The sequence below is a fragment of the Carcharhinus amblyrhynchos genome, chromosome 34 (genome assembly GCF_965287045.1).
Source record: "Carcharhinus amblyrhynchos chromosome 34, sCarAmb.v2.hapA, whole genome shotgun sequence".
Classification (NCBI taxonomy): domain Eukaryota; kingdom Metazoa; phylum Chordata; class Chondrichthyes; order Carcharhiniformes; family Carcharhinidae; genus Carcharhinus; species Carcharhinus amblyrhynchos.
The window spans coordinates 2,717,529-2,734,104 of NC_137357.1; the positions used below are offsets into that span (position 1 = coordinate 2,717,529).

General features: G+C 46.7%; 1 protein-coding gene across 1 annotated transcript in view; it reads left to right on the plus strand.

The window, feature by feature from the left end:
• The first annotated feature begins 11,171 nt into the window (after positions 1-11,171).
• ckap2l (cytoskeleton associated protein 2-like) overlaps positions 11,172-16,576 on the plus strand; it is a 36,471-nt gene continuing 31,066 nt past the window's right edge. Inside the window, exons 1-2 of the mRNA XM_080216878.1 lie at positions 11,172-11,224; positions 14,191-14,263. Of these exons, the coding sequence (XP_080073004.1) occupies positions 11,176-11,224; positions 14,191-14,263 (122 nt within the window). The 5' untranslated portion in view covers positions 11,172-11,175. The remainder of the gene's footprint in view (positions 11,225-14,190; positions 14,264-16,576) is intronic.

Below are 16,576 nucleotides of genomic sequence, written 5' to 3' on the forward strand. Positions count from 1 at the left end.
AAGTGATTATTTAATATTTTAAGTATTTATTATTATTTCATTTGAATGTAACTGTTATGTTTTGAGATGTGATTATTTAATATTTTAATTATATCTTGTTATTTTATTTGAATGTAACTGTTATGTTTTGAGAAGTGATTATTTAGTATTTTAAGTATTTATTATTTATCACCCTCATTAATTTATTGCTGTATTGGGGGATACAATCAATCTTTTTTTCATTAAATTAAGTTCTTTGTCAAACACGTTGGTTCCAACTTGATTTTTTTCACACAAAAGGGACACTCGCGATGTGGATACAATATTGCCTGAATTACAGGGCCCAGAGAGGAACGGTCAAATGATAGCTTTTGGGTGAGAGGAAGGTTTATTTTAGTTTGTTTATTTGCATCAAAGTCGGCTTACATTAACGCTGCAATGAAGTTACTGAGAAAATTCCCTAGTTGCCACACTCCGGCACCTGTTCAGGTACACTGAGGGAGACTTTAGGATCTAACCGGCATGTCTTTTGGACTGTGGGATGAAACAGGAGCACCTAGAGGAAATCCATGCAGACATGTGGAGAATGTGCAAACTCCACACAGACAGTGAGCCAAGCCGGGAATCGAACCCGGGTCCCTGGCACCGTGAGACAGCAGTGCTAATCTGTAACAGGATTAGGATTGAGCCAATTAACCCTTTCGCTCTCCACTTGCACAATGATTCTGAGTGGCAGCGGTTACATTTTTGTTAAACGGCACGGTGGTTAGTACTGCTGCCTCACAGCACCAGTGTCCGGGTTCGATTCAAGCCTCGTGTTACCTCTGTAAAGTCATCCCTCATCCTCCTACGCTCCAGGGACAAAAAAAATCCTACACTATCCAGCCTCTCCCTACAATTCAAAGATTCCGACACCAGTACCATCCTTGAAAATCTTTTTTGCGCCCTTTCCAGTTTAATAACATCCTTCCTATAGTAGGGCGACCAGAATTGTACATAGTTCTCCAAATGTGGCCTGACCAATGTCTTGTAGAGTTATAGAGTCATAAAGGTTTACAGCATGGAAACAGGCCATTCAACCCAACTTGCCCATGCTGCTCAGTTTTTACCACTAAGCTGGTCCCAGTTGCCTGCATTTGGCCCATATCCCTCTGTATCCATCCTACCCACGTAACTGTCTAAATGCTTTTTAAAAGACAAAATTATACCCACCTCTACTATAACCTCTGGCAGCTCATTCTAAGCACTCACTACTCTCTGTGAAAAAATTGCCCCTCTGGACACTTCTGTATCTCTCCCCTCTCACCTTAAACCTATGCCCTCTAGTTTTAGACTCCCTTATCTTTGGGAGAAGATATTGACTATCTAGCTGATCTGTGCCCCTGATTATTTTATAGACCTCTATAAGATCATCCCTCAGCCTCCTACACTCCAGAGAAAAAAGTCCCAGTCTATCCAGCCTCTCCTTATAACTCAAACCATCAAATCCCATTCACACCCGAGTAAATCTTGTTGTAACGTAATGACCCAACTCCTGTACCCAATGCTCTGACGCATGAAGGTAAGTGGGCCAAATGCCTTCTTCACCACCCTGTCTATGTGTGACGTAACTTTCAAGGAACGATGTACCTGCACCCCTAGATCCCTCTATTCAACAACACTCCCCAGGGTCCCACCATTAACTGTGTCCTACCCTGGTTTATTTTACCAAAATACAACTGCTCATAGTTGTCATGTATTATCAGCTATTGCCAATGCAGTGGGAATCCCCCAGAATAATTACTCACTGATGCATTTCCCTCTCACTCTCTGTCTTGCCTAACAAAGTAGCCGAACCACAGGAAGTGAGGGGCTGACATTGTAAGGTGCTGGGGAAAATTATAGAACAAAGAGATCTCAGGGTACAGGTTCAGAGCTCCTTGAAAGTGGAGTCACAGGTGGACAGGGTGGGGAATGAGGCATTCAGCATGGTTGGTTTCATTGGCCAGAACATTGAATGAAAACTAGAGGGCATGGGTTTAAGGTGAGAGGGGGGAGAGACAACAGGGTCCAGAGAGGCAGAGGGTGGTGAGAGTCTGGAACAAGCTGCCAGAGGCAGTAGTATAGGCGGGTACAATTTTGTCTTTTAAGAAGCATTTAGACAGTTATATGGGTAAGATGAAGGATATGGGCCAAACACGGGCAATTGGAACTAACTTAGTGGTTAAAAAAGGGGCAGCATGGATGAGTTGGGCCAAAGGGCCTGTTCCCATGCTGTAAACCTCTATGACTCTGTGACTCTATAGCTGCACATCCTATTGAGGAGACAGATCCTACCATCACTGAATTGGTCACGACAACACAGCAGTGAACCATTGAAGATGATGGTATTTTCTCCACAATCTTTGTTTTAAATTCTTTCAATGGGATGCAGGAGCCACGGACCAGGCCCAGTATTTATTACCCAGCCCTAACTGCCCCTTGGGAAGGTGATGGTGAGCTGCCATCTTGAATAGCTGTGGTCTCTGAGGCGTAGGTACACCCACAGCGCTGTTAGGGAAGGAGTTCCAGGATTTTGACCCAGCGACAGTGAAGGAATATATTTCCAAGTCGGGATGGTGAGGGGCTCGGAGGGGAACTTGCAGGTGGTGGTGTTCCCCATGTGTCTGCTGCCCTTGTCCTTCAAGATGGAAGTGGTTGTGGGTTTGGAAGGTGCTGTCTAAGGATGAGTTGCTGCAGTGCATCTTGTAGATGGTACACACTGCTGCTACTGAGTGTTGGTGGTGGAGGGAGTGAATGTTTGTGGATAGGGTGCCAATCAAGCGGGGCTGTTTTGTCCTGGATGGTGTCGAGCTTATTGAGTGTTATTTGGCCCATCCTGGCAAGTGGGGAGTATTCCATCACACTCCTGACTTGTGCCTTGTAGATGGTGGACAGGCTTTGGGGGAGTCAGGAGGTGAGTTACGCGCCATAGGATTCCTAATGTCTGACCTACTCTGGCAGTTGCTGTGTTTATACGGTCCAGTTCAGTAATGGGAAGGCCTAGTGGTAGTATCACTGGACTATGAATCCAGAAACTCAGCTAATGTTCTGGGAACCTGGGTTCAAATCCCGCCACGGCAGATGTTGGAACTTGAATTCAGTATAAGAAATATCTCAAATTAAGAATCCACAGATGACCATGAAACCATTGTTGGAAAAACCCATCTGGTTCCCTTTAGGGAAGGAAATCTGTTGTCCTTACCCCGGTCTGGCCTACATGTGACTCCAGGGCCACAGCAATGTGGTTGACTCTCAACTGCCCTCCGGCAACTAGAGATGGGCAATAAATGCTGGCCCAGCCAGCGACGCCCATGTCCCATGGATGAAGTCCAGCAATAAGTACAAATAAATAAAATATAAATAAAAAATTAATTATAGGACAGATGTCAGAGGTAGGTTCTTTACTCAGAGGGTAGTAAGGGCATGGAATGCCCTGCCTGCAGCAGTTGTAGACTCGCCAACTTTAAGGACATTCAAATGGTCAGTGGATAGGCATATGGATAACATTGGAATAGTTTAGGTTCGAGGGTCATTAGATTGGTTCCACTGGTCGGTGCAACATTGAGGGCCGAAGGGCCTGTACTGTGCTGTAATGTTCTATAATACCCTCACTAGGCCGTCACCTCCTTCACTGTTCTGTTTGGCTCTGCCTCACCAACTCATTGGTCAGTTAACAATCCCCCCCAACATTTCAGCCCTATAATCAGATGACCTCTTTCCCTTTTTCTAGGTCATGAAGCTAAACTAGCACTAAATATAAAAAAGGACAGTAAGAGTTTTTACAAAAATATAAAGAAGAGGAGGCTGGCTAGAGTGAATGTTGGACCCTTAGAGGATGAAAGGGGGGATTCAGCAGTGGGAGATGAGGAAATGGCTGAGGCTTTAAATAAGTTTTTTGCCTCGGTCTTCACAGAGAAGGACGCGAATAATTTGCCGGATATTAAAGACAGAAGGATGGTAGGAGTTGAGGGCCTGAATGCGATTACTGTCACTAGAGAGGTAGTGCTTGATAGACTAAGGGACTGAAGGTGGACAAGTCCCCCGGGCCAGATGGAATGCATCCCAGGGTTCTGAAAGAAAAGGCAGAGGTGATAGTAGATGCCTCAGTGATTATTTACCAAAATTCACTGGATTCCGGGGAAGTGCCAGAAGATTGGAAAACGGCTAATGTTACGCTGCTGTTTAAAAAAGGTAGCAGGCAAAAGGCAGGGAATTACAGGCCGATTAGTTTAACGTCTGTAGTTGGAAAGATGCTTGAATCTGTCATCAAAGAAGAAATAGCGAAGCACCTGGAAAGGAATGGTTTGATCGAGCAGACGCAGCACAGATTCGTTAAGGGGAAGTCATGTTTGACGAATTTATTGGATTTCTATGAGGATGTGATGAGTGCAGTGGACAGAGGGGAACTGGTGGATGTGGTGTTTCTAGATTTTCAAAAGGCATTTGATAAGATGCCTCACAAAAGGTTGCTTCAGAAGGTTAGGGTGCATGGAGTTGGGGGTAAGGTGTTAGCGTGGATAGAGGATTGGTTGTCTAATAGGAGTCAGAGAGTTGGTATCAATGGATGCTATTCTGATTGGCGGTTGGTGACTAGTGGAGTGCCGCAGGGATCGGTGCTGGGGCCTCAGCTATTTACCATTTAAATAGATGAACTGGAGGAGGGGGCTGGGTGTAGGGTGACGAAATTTGCTGATGACACGAAGATGAGTGGAAAAGCAAATTGCGCAGAGGGTGTGGAAAGTCTGCAGAGGGATCTGGATAGGCTGAGCGAGTGGGCGGGGACCTGGAAGACGGAGTACAATGTTAGCAAGTGTGAGGTTATCCACTTTGGCAGAAATAATAGTAGGAGGGATTACTATTTAAAGGGCGAAAAGCTGCAGCATGCTACGGTGCAGAGGGATCTGGGGGTCCTTGTGCACGAGTCGCAAAAACTCAGTCTGCAGGTGCAGCAGGTGATCAACAAGGCGAATGGGATGCTGGCCTTTATAGTGAGGGGGATAGAATATAAAAGCAGGGAGGTCTTGCTGCAACTGTACAGGGCACTGGTGAGGCCGCAGCTGGAGTACTGTGTGGAGTTTTGGTCGCCGCACTTGCGCAAGGATATTTTGGCCTTGGAGGGAGAGCAGAGGAGGTTCAGTCGGCTGATACTGGAGATGAGGGGATTGGACTATGAAGAGAGACTAAATAGACTGGGTCTGTACTCGTTGGAGTTTAGAAGGATGAGGGGGATCTTATAAAGATGTATAAGATAATGAAAGGGATGGGTAGGGTAGAGGTAGAGAGATTCTTCCCGCTTAGAAAGGATAGCAGGACTAGAGGGCACAGCCTCAAGATAAGGTGGGGGGGGGGGCGTGCAGTTTAGATTGGAGTTGAGGAGGAACTTCTTCACTCTAAGGGTGGTGAATCTCTGGAATTCTCTGCCCGTTGAAGTGGTGGATGCTACCTCGCTAAATATATTTAAGTCACGGGTAGATAGGTTTCTGATAGTCAAGGGAATTAAGGGTTATGGGGAGAGGGTGGGAAAGTGGAACTGAGCCACGACAGATCAGCCATGATCTTATTGAATGGCGGGGCAGGCTCGAGGGGCTAGATGGCCTACTCCTGCTCCTATTTCTTATGTTCTCTTCACATGCTGCTAGTTTAAAATCTATTACATCTCTCTCCTTTCCCGCAAGATAGCTGACCCCAAACCAGGGCTTTGGTTTGGGTCCCAAATGTATGAGGGAGCAGGACGCTTCCGCACAGTTCAAACGGGAGGTTGGATAAATACTCAAAGTCGGAAAGAAACTGTGTGACCCTGAGGTGAGGGAGGGTAGGACAAACTAGGTTTCTCCCTTAAGGAGCTGTCACAAACTCAAAGGGCTGAATGGTCTCCTCCCACTCTGTAAACCTTGGATTAAAGTGTGCAGTGCCACCTGGTGTCCACAGCCTGACAGCACAAGACTGATTTTTGATTTGATTTATTATTGTCACGTGTACTGGGATACAGTGAAAAGTATTGTTTGATTTATTATTGTCACGTGTACTGGGATACAGTGAAAAGTATTGTTTGATTTATTATTGTCACATGTATCGGGATACAGTGAAAAGTATTGTTTGATTTATTATTGTCACGTGTATCGGGATACAGTGAAAAGTATTGTTTGATTTATTATTGTCACATGTATCGGGATACAGTGAAAAGTATTGTTTGATTTATTATTGTCACGTGTACTGGGATACAGTGAAAAGTATTGTTTGATTTATTATTGTCACGTGTATTGGGATACAGTGAAAAGTATTGTTTGATTTATTATTGTCACGTGTACTGGGATACAGTGAAAAGTATTGTTTGATTTATTATTGTCACATGTACTGGGATACAGTGAAAAGTATTGTTTGATTTATTATTGTCACGTGTATTGGGATACAGTGAAAAGTATTGTTTGATTTATTATTGTCACATGTATCGGGATACAGTGAAAAGTATTGTTTCTTGCGGGCTATACAGACAAAGCATACCATTCATATTCTGCATAAAGGAGAAGGAGAGGGTGCAGGATGTAGTATTACAGTCAAAGCGAGGGTTTGATTTGATTTTGATTTATTATTGTCACATGTATGAGTTGCTTTAAAGTTTTTAAAGTTTTAAAGTTTATTTATTAGTGTCACAAGATTTACATTGACACCGCAATGAAGTTACTGTGAAAATCCCCTTTTCACCGGCACTTGTTCATACACTCTGTGAGAGGGGACATTCTCTCTTCCACCTTCTTCCGTCAGGAAAATGATACAAAAGGCTGAGGTCACGTATCAACCAACTCAAGAACAGCTTCTTCCCTGCTGCTGCCAGACTTCTGAACGGACCTACCTCGCATTAAGTTGATCTTTCTCTACACCCTAGCTATGACTGTAACACTCTGCATTCTGCACCCTCTCCTTTCCTTCTCCTCTCTGTACTCAATGACTGATTTACTATGGGGATTAGGGGAATTTCACAGTAACTTCACTGCAGTGTTAATGTAAGCCTTACTTGTGACTAATAAATAACTTTTTTACTTTTTATGAACAGTATGCTTTGTTTGTACAGTATTCTCGAAGCAATATTTTTCACTGTATCCCAATTCCTGTGACAACAATAAAGCAAATTAAATCAGTAAACATGCCCCCCCCACCCCAAATTCAGACACAAACAGTGGCAAATTCCAATCAGGTAACACTGATGGTGAAGTGTTTCCACATCTTATTAGTCAGGCTGGTGTCATATGGACATTAATTATTGATTTAATGAATTATTTAATTGATCTAAATTAGTAAGTGTTTATTCAGACTCACCTTGCTGGGCAACAGTTTCCGATAAAAGCTGTGATGGATCATTTATTGAGATCTTCGATCTGACGGTGAAACATCTCTGGACCTCCTGAGTCAGGATGGTGTCATTTACATGTTAATTATGGATTTAATTATTTTAAGTAATCTAAATTAATTAACATATGGGTGGCACAGTGGTTAGCACTGCTTCCTCTCAGCGCCAGGGATCTGGGTTCGATTCCCGGCTTGGGTCGCTGTCTGTGTGGAGTTTGCACATTCTCCTCGTGTCTGCGTGGGTTTCCTCCGGGTCTTTCCTCCCACACTCCAAAAGGCATGCTGGTTAGGTGGATTGGCTGTGCTAAATTGCCCCTTAGTGTACAAAGGTGTACAAGTTAGGTGGATTGGACACGCTAAATTGTCCCTTCGTGTCCAAAGATGATTTCAAAATGTATTTATTAGTGCCACAAGTCAGCTTACATTAACATTGCAATGAAGTTAGTGTGAAAAAATGCAGGGCAGGGTGATTTACAGGGTAAGTACGTGGAGTAACGGATATGGGGTGGGACTAGCAGAGTTGGTGCAGACATGATAGGTTGAAAGGCCACTTTCTCCACTGTAGGAAGTCTCCTCCATCCCTGTTACTGAGAAGTCTCATCCCAGGGACTTTTCACAACACCAGGTTAAAGTCCAACAGGTTTATTTGGTAGCAAAAGCCCCTAGCTTTCGAAGCGCTGCCCCTTCATCAGGTGAGTGGGAGTTCTGGTCACAAACAAGGCATATAAAGACACAAACTCAATTTACAAAATAGTGGTTGGAATGCAAGTCTTTACAGGCAATCAAGTCTTTAAGGTACAGACAATCTGAGTGGAGAGAGCATTAAGCACAGGTTAAAGAGAGATGTGTATTGTCTCCAAACTGGACACTTAGTGAGATTTTGCGAGCCCAGGCAAGTTGTGGAGGTTACAGATAGCGTGACATGAACTCAGGATCACGGCAGACACCTCCAGACGCTGAAAGATGCCCTCACAAGAACAGGATATGGCGCTTGACTCATCGATCGACAGTTCTGAAGTGCCATAGCGAAAAAAAACCACACCAACCTCCTCAGAAGATAAACATGGGACGTTGCGGACAGAGTACCCGTCATTGTCCAGTACTTCCCCAGAGCAGAGAAGCTACGACATCTTCTCCGGAGCCTTCCACACGTCATTGATAAAGACGAACATCTCGCCAGGGCCATCCCCACACCCCCACTTCTTGCCTTCAAACAACTGCACAACCTCAAACAGACCATTGTCCGCAGCAAACTACCCAGCCTTCAGGAGAACAGTGACCGCAATACCACACAACCCTGCCACAGCAACCCCTGAAAGACATGCCGGATCATCGACACGTGTGCCATCATCTCATGTGAGAACACCATCCACCGGGTACACGATACACACTCTTGCAACTCAGCCAATGTTGCCTACCTGATACGCTGCAGGAAAGGATGTCCCGAGGTATGGTACACTGGGGAGACCATGCAGACGCTACGACAACGGATGAATGAACACCGCTCGACAATCACCAGGCAAGACTGCTCCCTTCCTGTTGGGGAACACTTCAGCGGTCACAGGCATTCGGCCTCTGATCTTCGGGTAAACGTTCTCCAAGGCGGCTTTCACGACACACGACAGCGCAGAGCCACTGAGCAGAGACCGACTGTCTGCACCTCAGCTTTTTACCATTTATATAGATGATCTGGAGGAGGGAACCGAGTGTAGGGTGTCGAAATTTGCTGATGACACCAAGATTGGGGGAACGGCAAATTGTGCGGAGGGTGTGGAGAGTCTGCAGAAGGATCTAGATAGGCTGGGCGAATGGGCCAGGAAATGGCAAATGGAATTTAATGTTGGCAAGTGTGAGGTGGTCCACTTTGGTAGGAAGAATGGTAGGAAGGGCTATTACTTACGTGGGAAAAACTGCAGCAGGCGACGGTGCAGAGGGACCTCGGGGTCCTTGTGCATGAGTCGCAAAAACCCAGCTTGCAGGTGCAGCAGGTGGTCAGGAAGGCGAATGGGATGCTGGCCTTCATAGCGAGGGGGATTGAATATAAAAGTAGGGAGGTCTTGCTGCAGCTGTATAGGGCATTGGTGAGGCCGCAGCTGGAGTACTGTGTGCCGTTTTGGGCGCTGCACCTGCGCAAAGATATTTTGGCCTTGGAGGGAGTGCAGAGGAGGTTTACTAGGCTGATACCGGAGTTGAGCTATGAGGAGAGGCTGAATAAACTAGGCTTGTACTCGTTGGAGTTTAGAAGAATGAGGGGAGATCTCATTGAGACGTATAAGATGATGAATGGGATGGATAGGATAGAGGTGGAGAGACTCTTCCCGCTCAAAAAAGACAGTAGGACTAGGGGGCACAGCCTCAAGATAAAGGGGGGGGGGCGGTTTAGAACGGAGTTGAGGAGGAACTTCTTCACTCAAAGGGTGGTGAATCTCTGGAATTCTCTGCCCGTTGAAGTGGTGGAGGCTGCCTCGCTAAATATTTTTAAGACGCGGGTTGATGGGTTTTTGATAAGAGAGGGGATTAAGGGTTATGGGGAGAGGGCGGGAAAGTGGAACTGAGCCACGACAGATCAGCCATGATCTTACTGAATGGCGGGGCAGGCTCGAAGGGCTAGATGGCCTACTCCTGCTCCTATTTCTTATGTTCTTATGTGTGCAGAACTTGACTACGTGAGTGGAGACAGCACTAAGCACAGGTTAAAGAGATGTGTATCGTCTCCGGATGAACGGCGAGCGAGACTTTGCAAGGTGTTGCGAGCAGTGCGGGATTTGAGCACGAGCTAAACAAGCTTAGCAATCCGCAGGGGGGCTCACAAAATTTCAGAATTTATTTTTAATTAGTTAAATTTTAATTAATTCAATTTAGTTAAAACTAAATCGAATTAATTAAAATTACACGTACAATTTTAAAATGGCTAAATGATAAATGTGTAATCAGCAAATGCATTCATTTGAAAATTTGTATTTTTCACTTTTTAAATACCTTGCTATTAAACAATATTACATATTAAACAATTAAATATTACATATTGAATAATAATTAAATGCTTAATTAATTAAATATGAAATAATTAAAAGGCATTATTGTGTTTGAATGTTTTGTGTGATGACCCAGGGTCCTGTTTTTGGTACACAGCTTTTGGTGCAGCTTTTTAACAAGAGGCCTCCAAGTTTTATACAGCTCAGGGCCTGAACAAGTCTAAATCCAGCACTAACTGTCTTACTGTGCTTACCCCAGCCCAACACCGCCATCTCCACTTTATACATGAAGTGGGTACAAAGGCCCAGCCTGAGGGGGGGACTGCTGAGTGCTGGCTGCACTGGAGAGTAGGCCCCTGTTGCTATGGGAGCCATTGAAGGGACTGCCGCTGATTGACAGCTCAGCCTCGGGGGGAGGGGCGGGGCTACAGAAAGGGCGGGGTCAGGACATCGACAAGAGTGTGGCGGGGCAGGGTTGAGCAGTTGAGGAGAAGAGGAGGGGGGTGGATCCAGGCAACGGAGGGGCGTGGCAATAGGAGGGGAGGAGTCGGGGGGCGGCACTCTGATAAGGGGCGGGGTCAGGGCGAAGAGCGGGCGAGTGGAGAGGTTGGACGGTGGGCGGGCCCGGGGGCCGGGGAGGGCGGCCCCGGTAGGGGGCGGAGCCGGAGGCGGGGAGACGGCGGAGTCAGGGGGCGGGACTACGTGTGGGGCGGGGTCGGCGTCTCGCGTGGCTGTATGGGCGGATCCAAGCTCCCTCCGCCGCTCTGATTGGTGCATTTTGAAGAGCGTCAGCAGGGCGGCGGCCAATGGGGCGCGGCGGCGGTTCAGTTTGAAGGTGGCGGTTGGCGGCGGTGCAATGGCGGCTGCGGGCGCGAGGAGCAGCCGGGCCCGGCTCCAGCAATCAGGTACAATAGATAGGATATTATATATATACACACTGTGTGTGTATTACTATATATAGTATACACACGCACTATATATGTAGTACTTCTACACAAGCACTATTCATATATGTACAGTGTGTGTGTATACGCTGTACGTACAGTGTGTGTGTATATGCGGTACGTACAGTGTGTGTGTATACGCTGTATGTACAGTGTGTGTGTATACGCTGTACGTACAGTGTGTGTGTATACGCTGTACGTACAGTGTGTGTGTGTATACGCTGTATGTACAGTGTGTGTGTATACGCTGTACGTACAGTGTGTGTGTATACGCTGTACGTACAGTGTGTGTATACGCTGTACGTACAGTGTGTGTGTATACGCTGTACGTACAGTGTGTGTGTATACGCTGTACGTACAGTGTGTGTGTATACGCTGTACGTACAGTGTGTGTGTATACGCTGTACGTACAGTGTGTGTGTATACGCTGTACGTACAGTGTGTGTGTATACGCTGTACGTACAGTGTGTGTGTATACGCTGTACGTACAGTGTGTGTGTATACGCTGTACGTACAGTGTGTGTGTATACGCTGTACGTACGGTGCGCGCGTGTATACGCTGTACGTACGGTGCGCGCGTGTATACGCTGTACGTACGGTGCGCGCGTGTATACGCTGTACGTACGGTGCGCGCGTGTATACGCTGTACGTACGGTGCGCGCGTGTATACGCTGTACGTACGGTGCGCGCGTGTATACGCTGTACGTACGGTGCGCGCGTGTATACGCTGTACGTACGGTGCGCGCGTGTATACGCTGTACGTACGGTGCGCGCGTGTGTGTATACGCTGTACGTACGGTGCGCGCGTGTGTGTATACGCTGTACGTACGGTGCGTGTGTATAGTGCGCAGGCGCACGCTGTATGTACACAATGTACAGCCTGTGTGATATAATCTGTGGCGTGGCGTATGTGAGTGGGTGCTGGGTGTCCGGGTACGGCGCGCGTCTGCATCAAAGTTTTTCAGCGTCATCAGCTCTGCGACAGGAAACCAGCGCAGATTTCACTGTTATAATCCACAATTCAATTCCATCCACCACCAGGAGCATTGCACTCCTACGGCGTTTACAACAGCTCCCCAGCAGTGGGCAGTCGGTGGAAGAGAGGACATGGAGGCCCTATCCAGGAGGTCGGGGATAAGAGGGGCTGCCCCATGAGCAGTGCCAGCCCACAGGGCAATCTGGCACTGCCAAGGGAGTGAGGCCAGAGAGGTGGGGCCTATTGGGCGTGGAGATGTCCTGTTGTCACTCTGCAATTGGGATTGTAGACAGAGGGAGGGAGGACAGTGATGGGGCTGGCCATCTGAGTGGGTGGGTGGTATCGGGGCTGCCCGGAGGTTCGGGCTTGTCGAGTCAGGGGTGGAGATGTGTGATCAGGAGGTTGGGTCTAGGCAGTGAGTGAGGATATTGGGGTGATCCGGGAGGTCAGCGATCGGGGTGGGGAGGAAATGAGGGGCAGGGTTGTGAGGCTGGCCAGTGATCGGGAGGCTGGCAGTGCGGGGCCACTGTGCATACACTGGTCTCCTCTCTAACAGGTCGGCGTGTGCACAGTGGCCCCTCAGCGCTCCGCTACCGTCCTCACCAGTGGGGATCGACCCCTCCCCCTGGTTTTCAACGTGAATCTCTCTCTGGCACTCTGCAGTGCTGACTGTCAGAGGTTCAATCTGAAAATCCTTCTTAAAAAAAACAGCGCGAGTTACTCCTGTTTTCAGGCCAACTGGGGACTTAGAATGTTTTTGGGAGAATACTAGCCATCATGTGTGTGCTTAATGTTCTGTGTGTGTGTGTGTGTGTGTGTGTGTGTGTATATACTATATACAGTGTGCAGGGCAGCAGAGACATGGGGAACACCACTACCTGCCAGTTCCCTTCTCAGCCACTCACCATCCCAACTTGGAAATATGTCGGCCGTTCCTTCACTGTCACTGGGTCAAAATCCTGAAACTCCCTGTCTAACAGCACAATGGATGTATCTACACAGTAAGAAGTCTCACAACACCAGGTTAAAGTCCAACAAGTGAGACTTCTTACTGTGTTTACCCCAGTCCAACGCCGGCATCTCCACATCATGATGTATCTACACCTCAGGGATTGCAGCGATTCAAGAAGGCAGCTTGTCAGCACCTTATCAAGGGGCAATTAGTGATGGGCAATAAATGCTGGGCCTAACCAGTGGTGCCCAATTCCCATGAGAAAATAGAACTATAGATCACAGAATCCCTACAGTGCAGAAGGAGGCCATTCAGCCCATCGAGTCTGCGCCCACCACAATCCCATCCTGGCCCGATCCCTGTAAGCCCATGCATTTACCCTAGCTAGTCCTCCAACACCAAGGGTCCATTTCAGCATGGCCAATCCACCTAACCTGCACATCTTTGGACTCTGGGAGGAAACTGGAGCACCCGGAGGAAACTCACGCAGACTCTAGCAGATTCCACACTGTGACCCGAGGCCAGGAATCAAACCTGGGTCCCTGGTGCTGTGAGGCAGCGTTACTAACCACTGTGCCATGTGCTGCCCCTCTCTGAGGCTGAGATTTTGCTAACCCTGTGGCGAATCCAGGTTTGCCCTGGGGGGTGGCAGCACACCTCTCGAGTGTGACATGAGGACAAATGTTTCTCTCTAACTAATGCAGCATGATTAACTGCCCCTTATTTTCTGCTGAAGTTTTCCCAAACGATTGAAATGTATAAGTTGGAGATGAAAAGTGAGAGCACGAGGAATAAATCTCCAAGCTGGAGAAAATCCAATTAAGATGCAGCCAAAGCTTCACCATCTCCATCTGACAGTTTGCAGTTTTATTTTGTATGAACGAGCTTACTCAACAGTACCAGCTTGTCTCTCAGCTTTTTATCGAGCGTGGGTTTGGTACATTTTTGCCATGATTTTAAATGCTGTATTCTGACTTTGATCGCTTCTCTCTGAAACAGAATTACGGAGACAGCAACTTGAAGCTTATCTCTCCCAAAAGGGTAAATTGAAGGTTCCAGGTCCCAATGTCAGGTACGTGTTTCACATCAGTTATAACAGCAGGCTTGTTCGAACTTCAGTGACAGACTGCAGTTTGCAGATGATAGGTGGAGGGCCAGGTAGTTATTGAGGTGACATATTGGTTAGTGCTGCTGCCTCATCCAGGTTCAGTTCCCAGCTTGGGACACTGTCTTTGCAGAGTACACCTCTCCGGACACTAAGGGAGAATTTGGTATGGCCAATCCAACTAACCTGTACGTCTTTCAGACTGTGGGAGGAAACCCACGCAGACACAGGTAGAATGTGCAAACTCCACACAGACAGTGACCCAAGCTGGGATTCGAACCCAGCTCCCCAGTGCTGTGAGGTAGCAGTGCTAACTACTGTGCTTTGATTTGATTTGTTATTGTCACATGTATTAGCATACAATGAAAAGTATTGTTTCTTGCATACTGTACAGAGCATACTGTTCATAAAGAAGGAAACAAGAGAGTGCAGAATGTAGTGTTACAGTCGTAGCTAGCGTGCAGAGAAAGATCAATTTCATCCAAGGTAGGTCCATTCAAGCGTCTGATGGCAACAGGAAAGAAGCTGTTCTTGAGTTGGTTGGTACGTGACCTCAGACTTTGGTATGTTTTTCCCAACGGAAGAAGGTGAAAGAGAGAACTGGGGTGCATGGGATCCTCAATTATGCTGGCTGCGTTTCCCGAGGCAGTGGGAGGTGTAGACAGAGTCAATGGATAGGAGGCTGGTTTGCGTGATGGATTGGGCTATGTTCACAACCTTTTGTAGTTTCTTGCGGTCTTGGGCAGAGCAGAAGCCATACCAAGCTCTGATACAACCAGAAAGAATGCTTTCTATAAAAGTTGGTGGGAGTCATAGCTGACATGCCAAATTTCCTTAGCCTTCTGAGAAAGTAGAGATGTTGGTGAGCTTTCTTAACTATAGTGTCGGCGTGGAGGGACCAAAATTTAAAGGTCTTGACTCTTTCTATTTCGTCCCCGTTGATGTAGACAGGGGCAAGCTCTCTACTACGTTTCCTGAAGTTGGTGACAATCTCCTTCGTTTTGTTGACACTGAGGCGAATTGCACCAGTTCACCAGATTCTATATCTCATTCCTGTACTCTGTCTTGACATTGTTTGAGATCTGACCCACTACGGTGGTGTCATCAGCAAACTTGAAAATCGATTGGAGGGGAATTTGTCAGTCATAGGTATATAAGGAGTACAGTAGGAGACTGAGAACGCAATCTTGTTCTCCGGAGCAGTGTACCTGACTATATGGATTTCAGTACGGCGTTTGACAAAGTCCCTCACAGTAGGTTGGCAGAAAAGGTTAAGGCTCATGGGATACAGGGACAGGTATCTAGATGGATTGAAAACTGGCTAGGCAACAGGAGACAGAGAGTAGTAGTGGAAGGGTCCTTTTCTAGCTGGAGGTCTGTCACCAGTGGTGTACTGCAGGGGTCAGTACTGAGACCTCTTCTATTTGTAAAATTTATAAATGACTTGTGTGAGAAACACAGCTCACAGTTAAACAATTTAGTCAAGTCAAGTTCTGAAGGAGCAAGATTTTATTTGACGTTCTTGCAAGACCAGGTGTCTAGCGAAATAGGCACACCTCACATAAATTTGCAGCACATTTTATACTTTTTTTACAAGCATTGTAATGGCTTTGCAGTGTGATGTTCTCCCCTAATTGGTGGTCCCTGTCCCATCTATGTGTTGTCATTCCCCTATTGGCTCGAGGTGTCATCCCCTCTACCCCATCTAACAATGTCTCCTGTTATCACAAGAGTGCATTAGCAAACTCATCCATCTTATCCAATACTGTTACATGTCCAGTTCAGATTGGCAGTAATCAATCCTTTGCCAACTTAATCACTGCTGTCCCGACTATCTCAGTGACCCCTTCCCCCTTTTATGCTTAGTTGTATAAACAACACATCTTGCAGACCATTTGCTTTTTGTAACTTGGGCCCCTTACATTCCTGCAGGATGTGGTGTATGCTTCACTGCACATCCCACTTCTGATGTTATCTCCACATCACAGGCAGTCTTTTTATTATCCCTAATTATTGCTGTGTTAGCAGCATCAAACCTTATGTCCTATGTTTGTGACTAAACTCACAGTTGTTTCCATAAAGTGGGTTATCAATGTGCCTGACTATATCCAATCTATTTAACTTTAAGCTATTTCTCTATGCTTTACAGATATATGTGTTAACAGCATCTTTACCTATTGCTCACACTTGGAAGAGGGCGTACGTGGTGTGATCAGCAAGTTTGCAGATGACACAAAGATGGCAGGATTGGCGGATAGTGAGGAGGAGTGTCAGGTGACA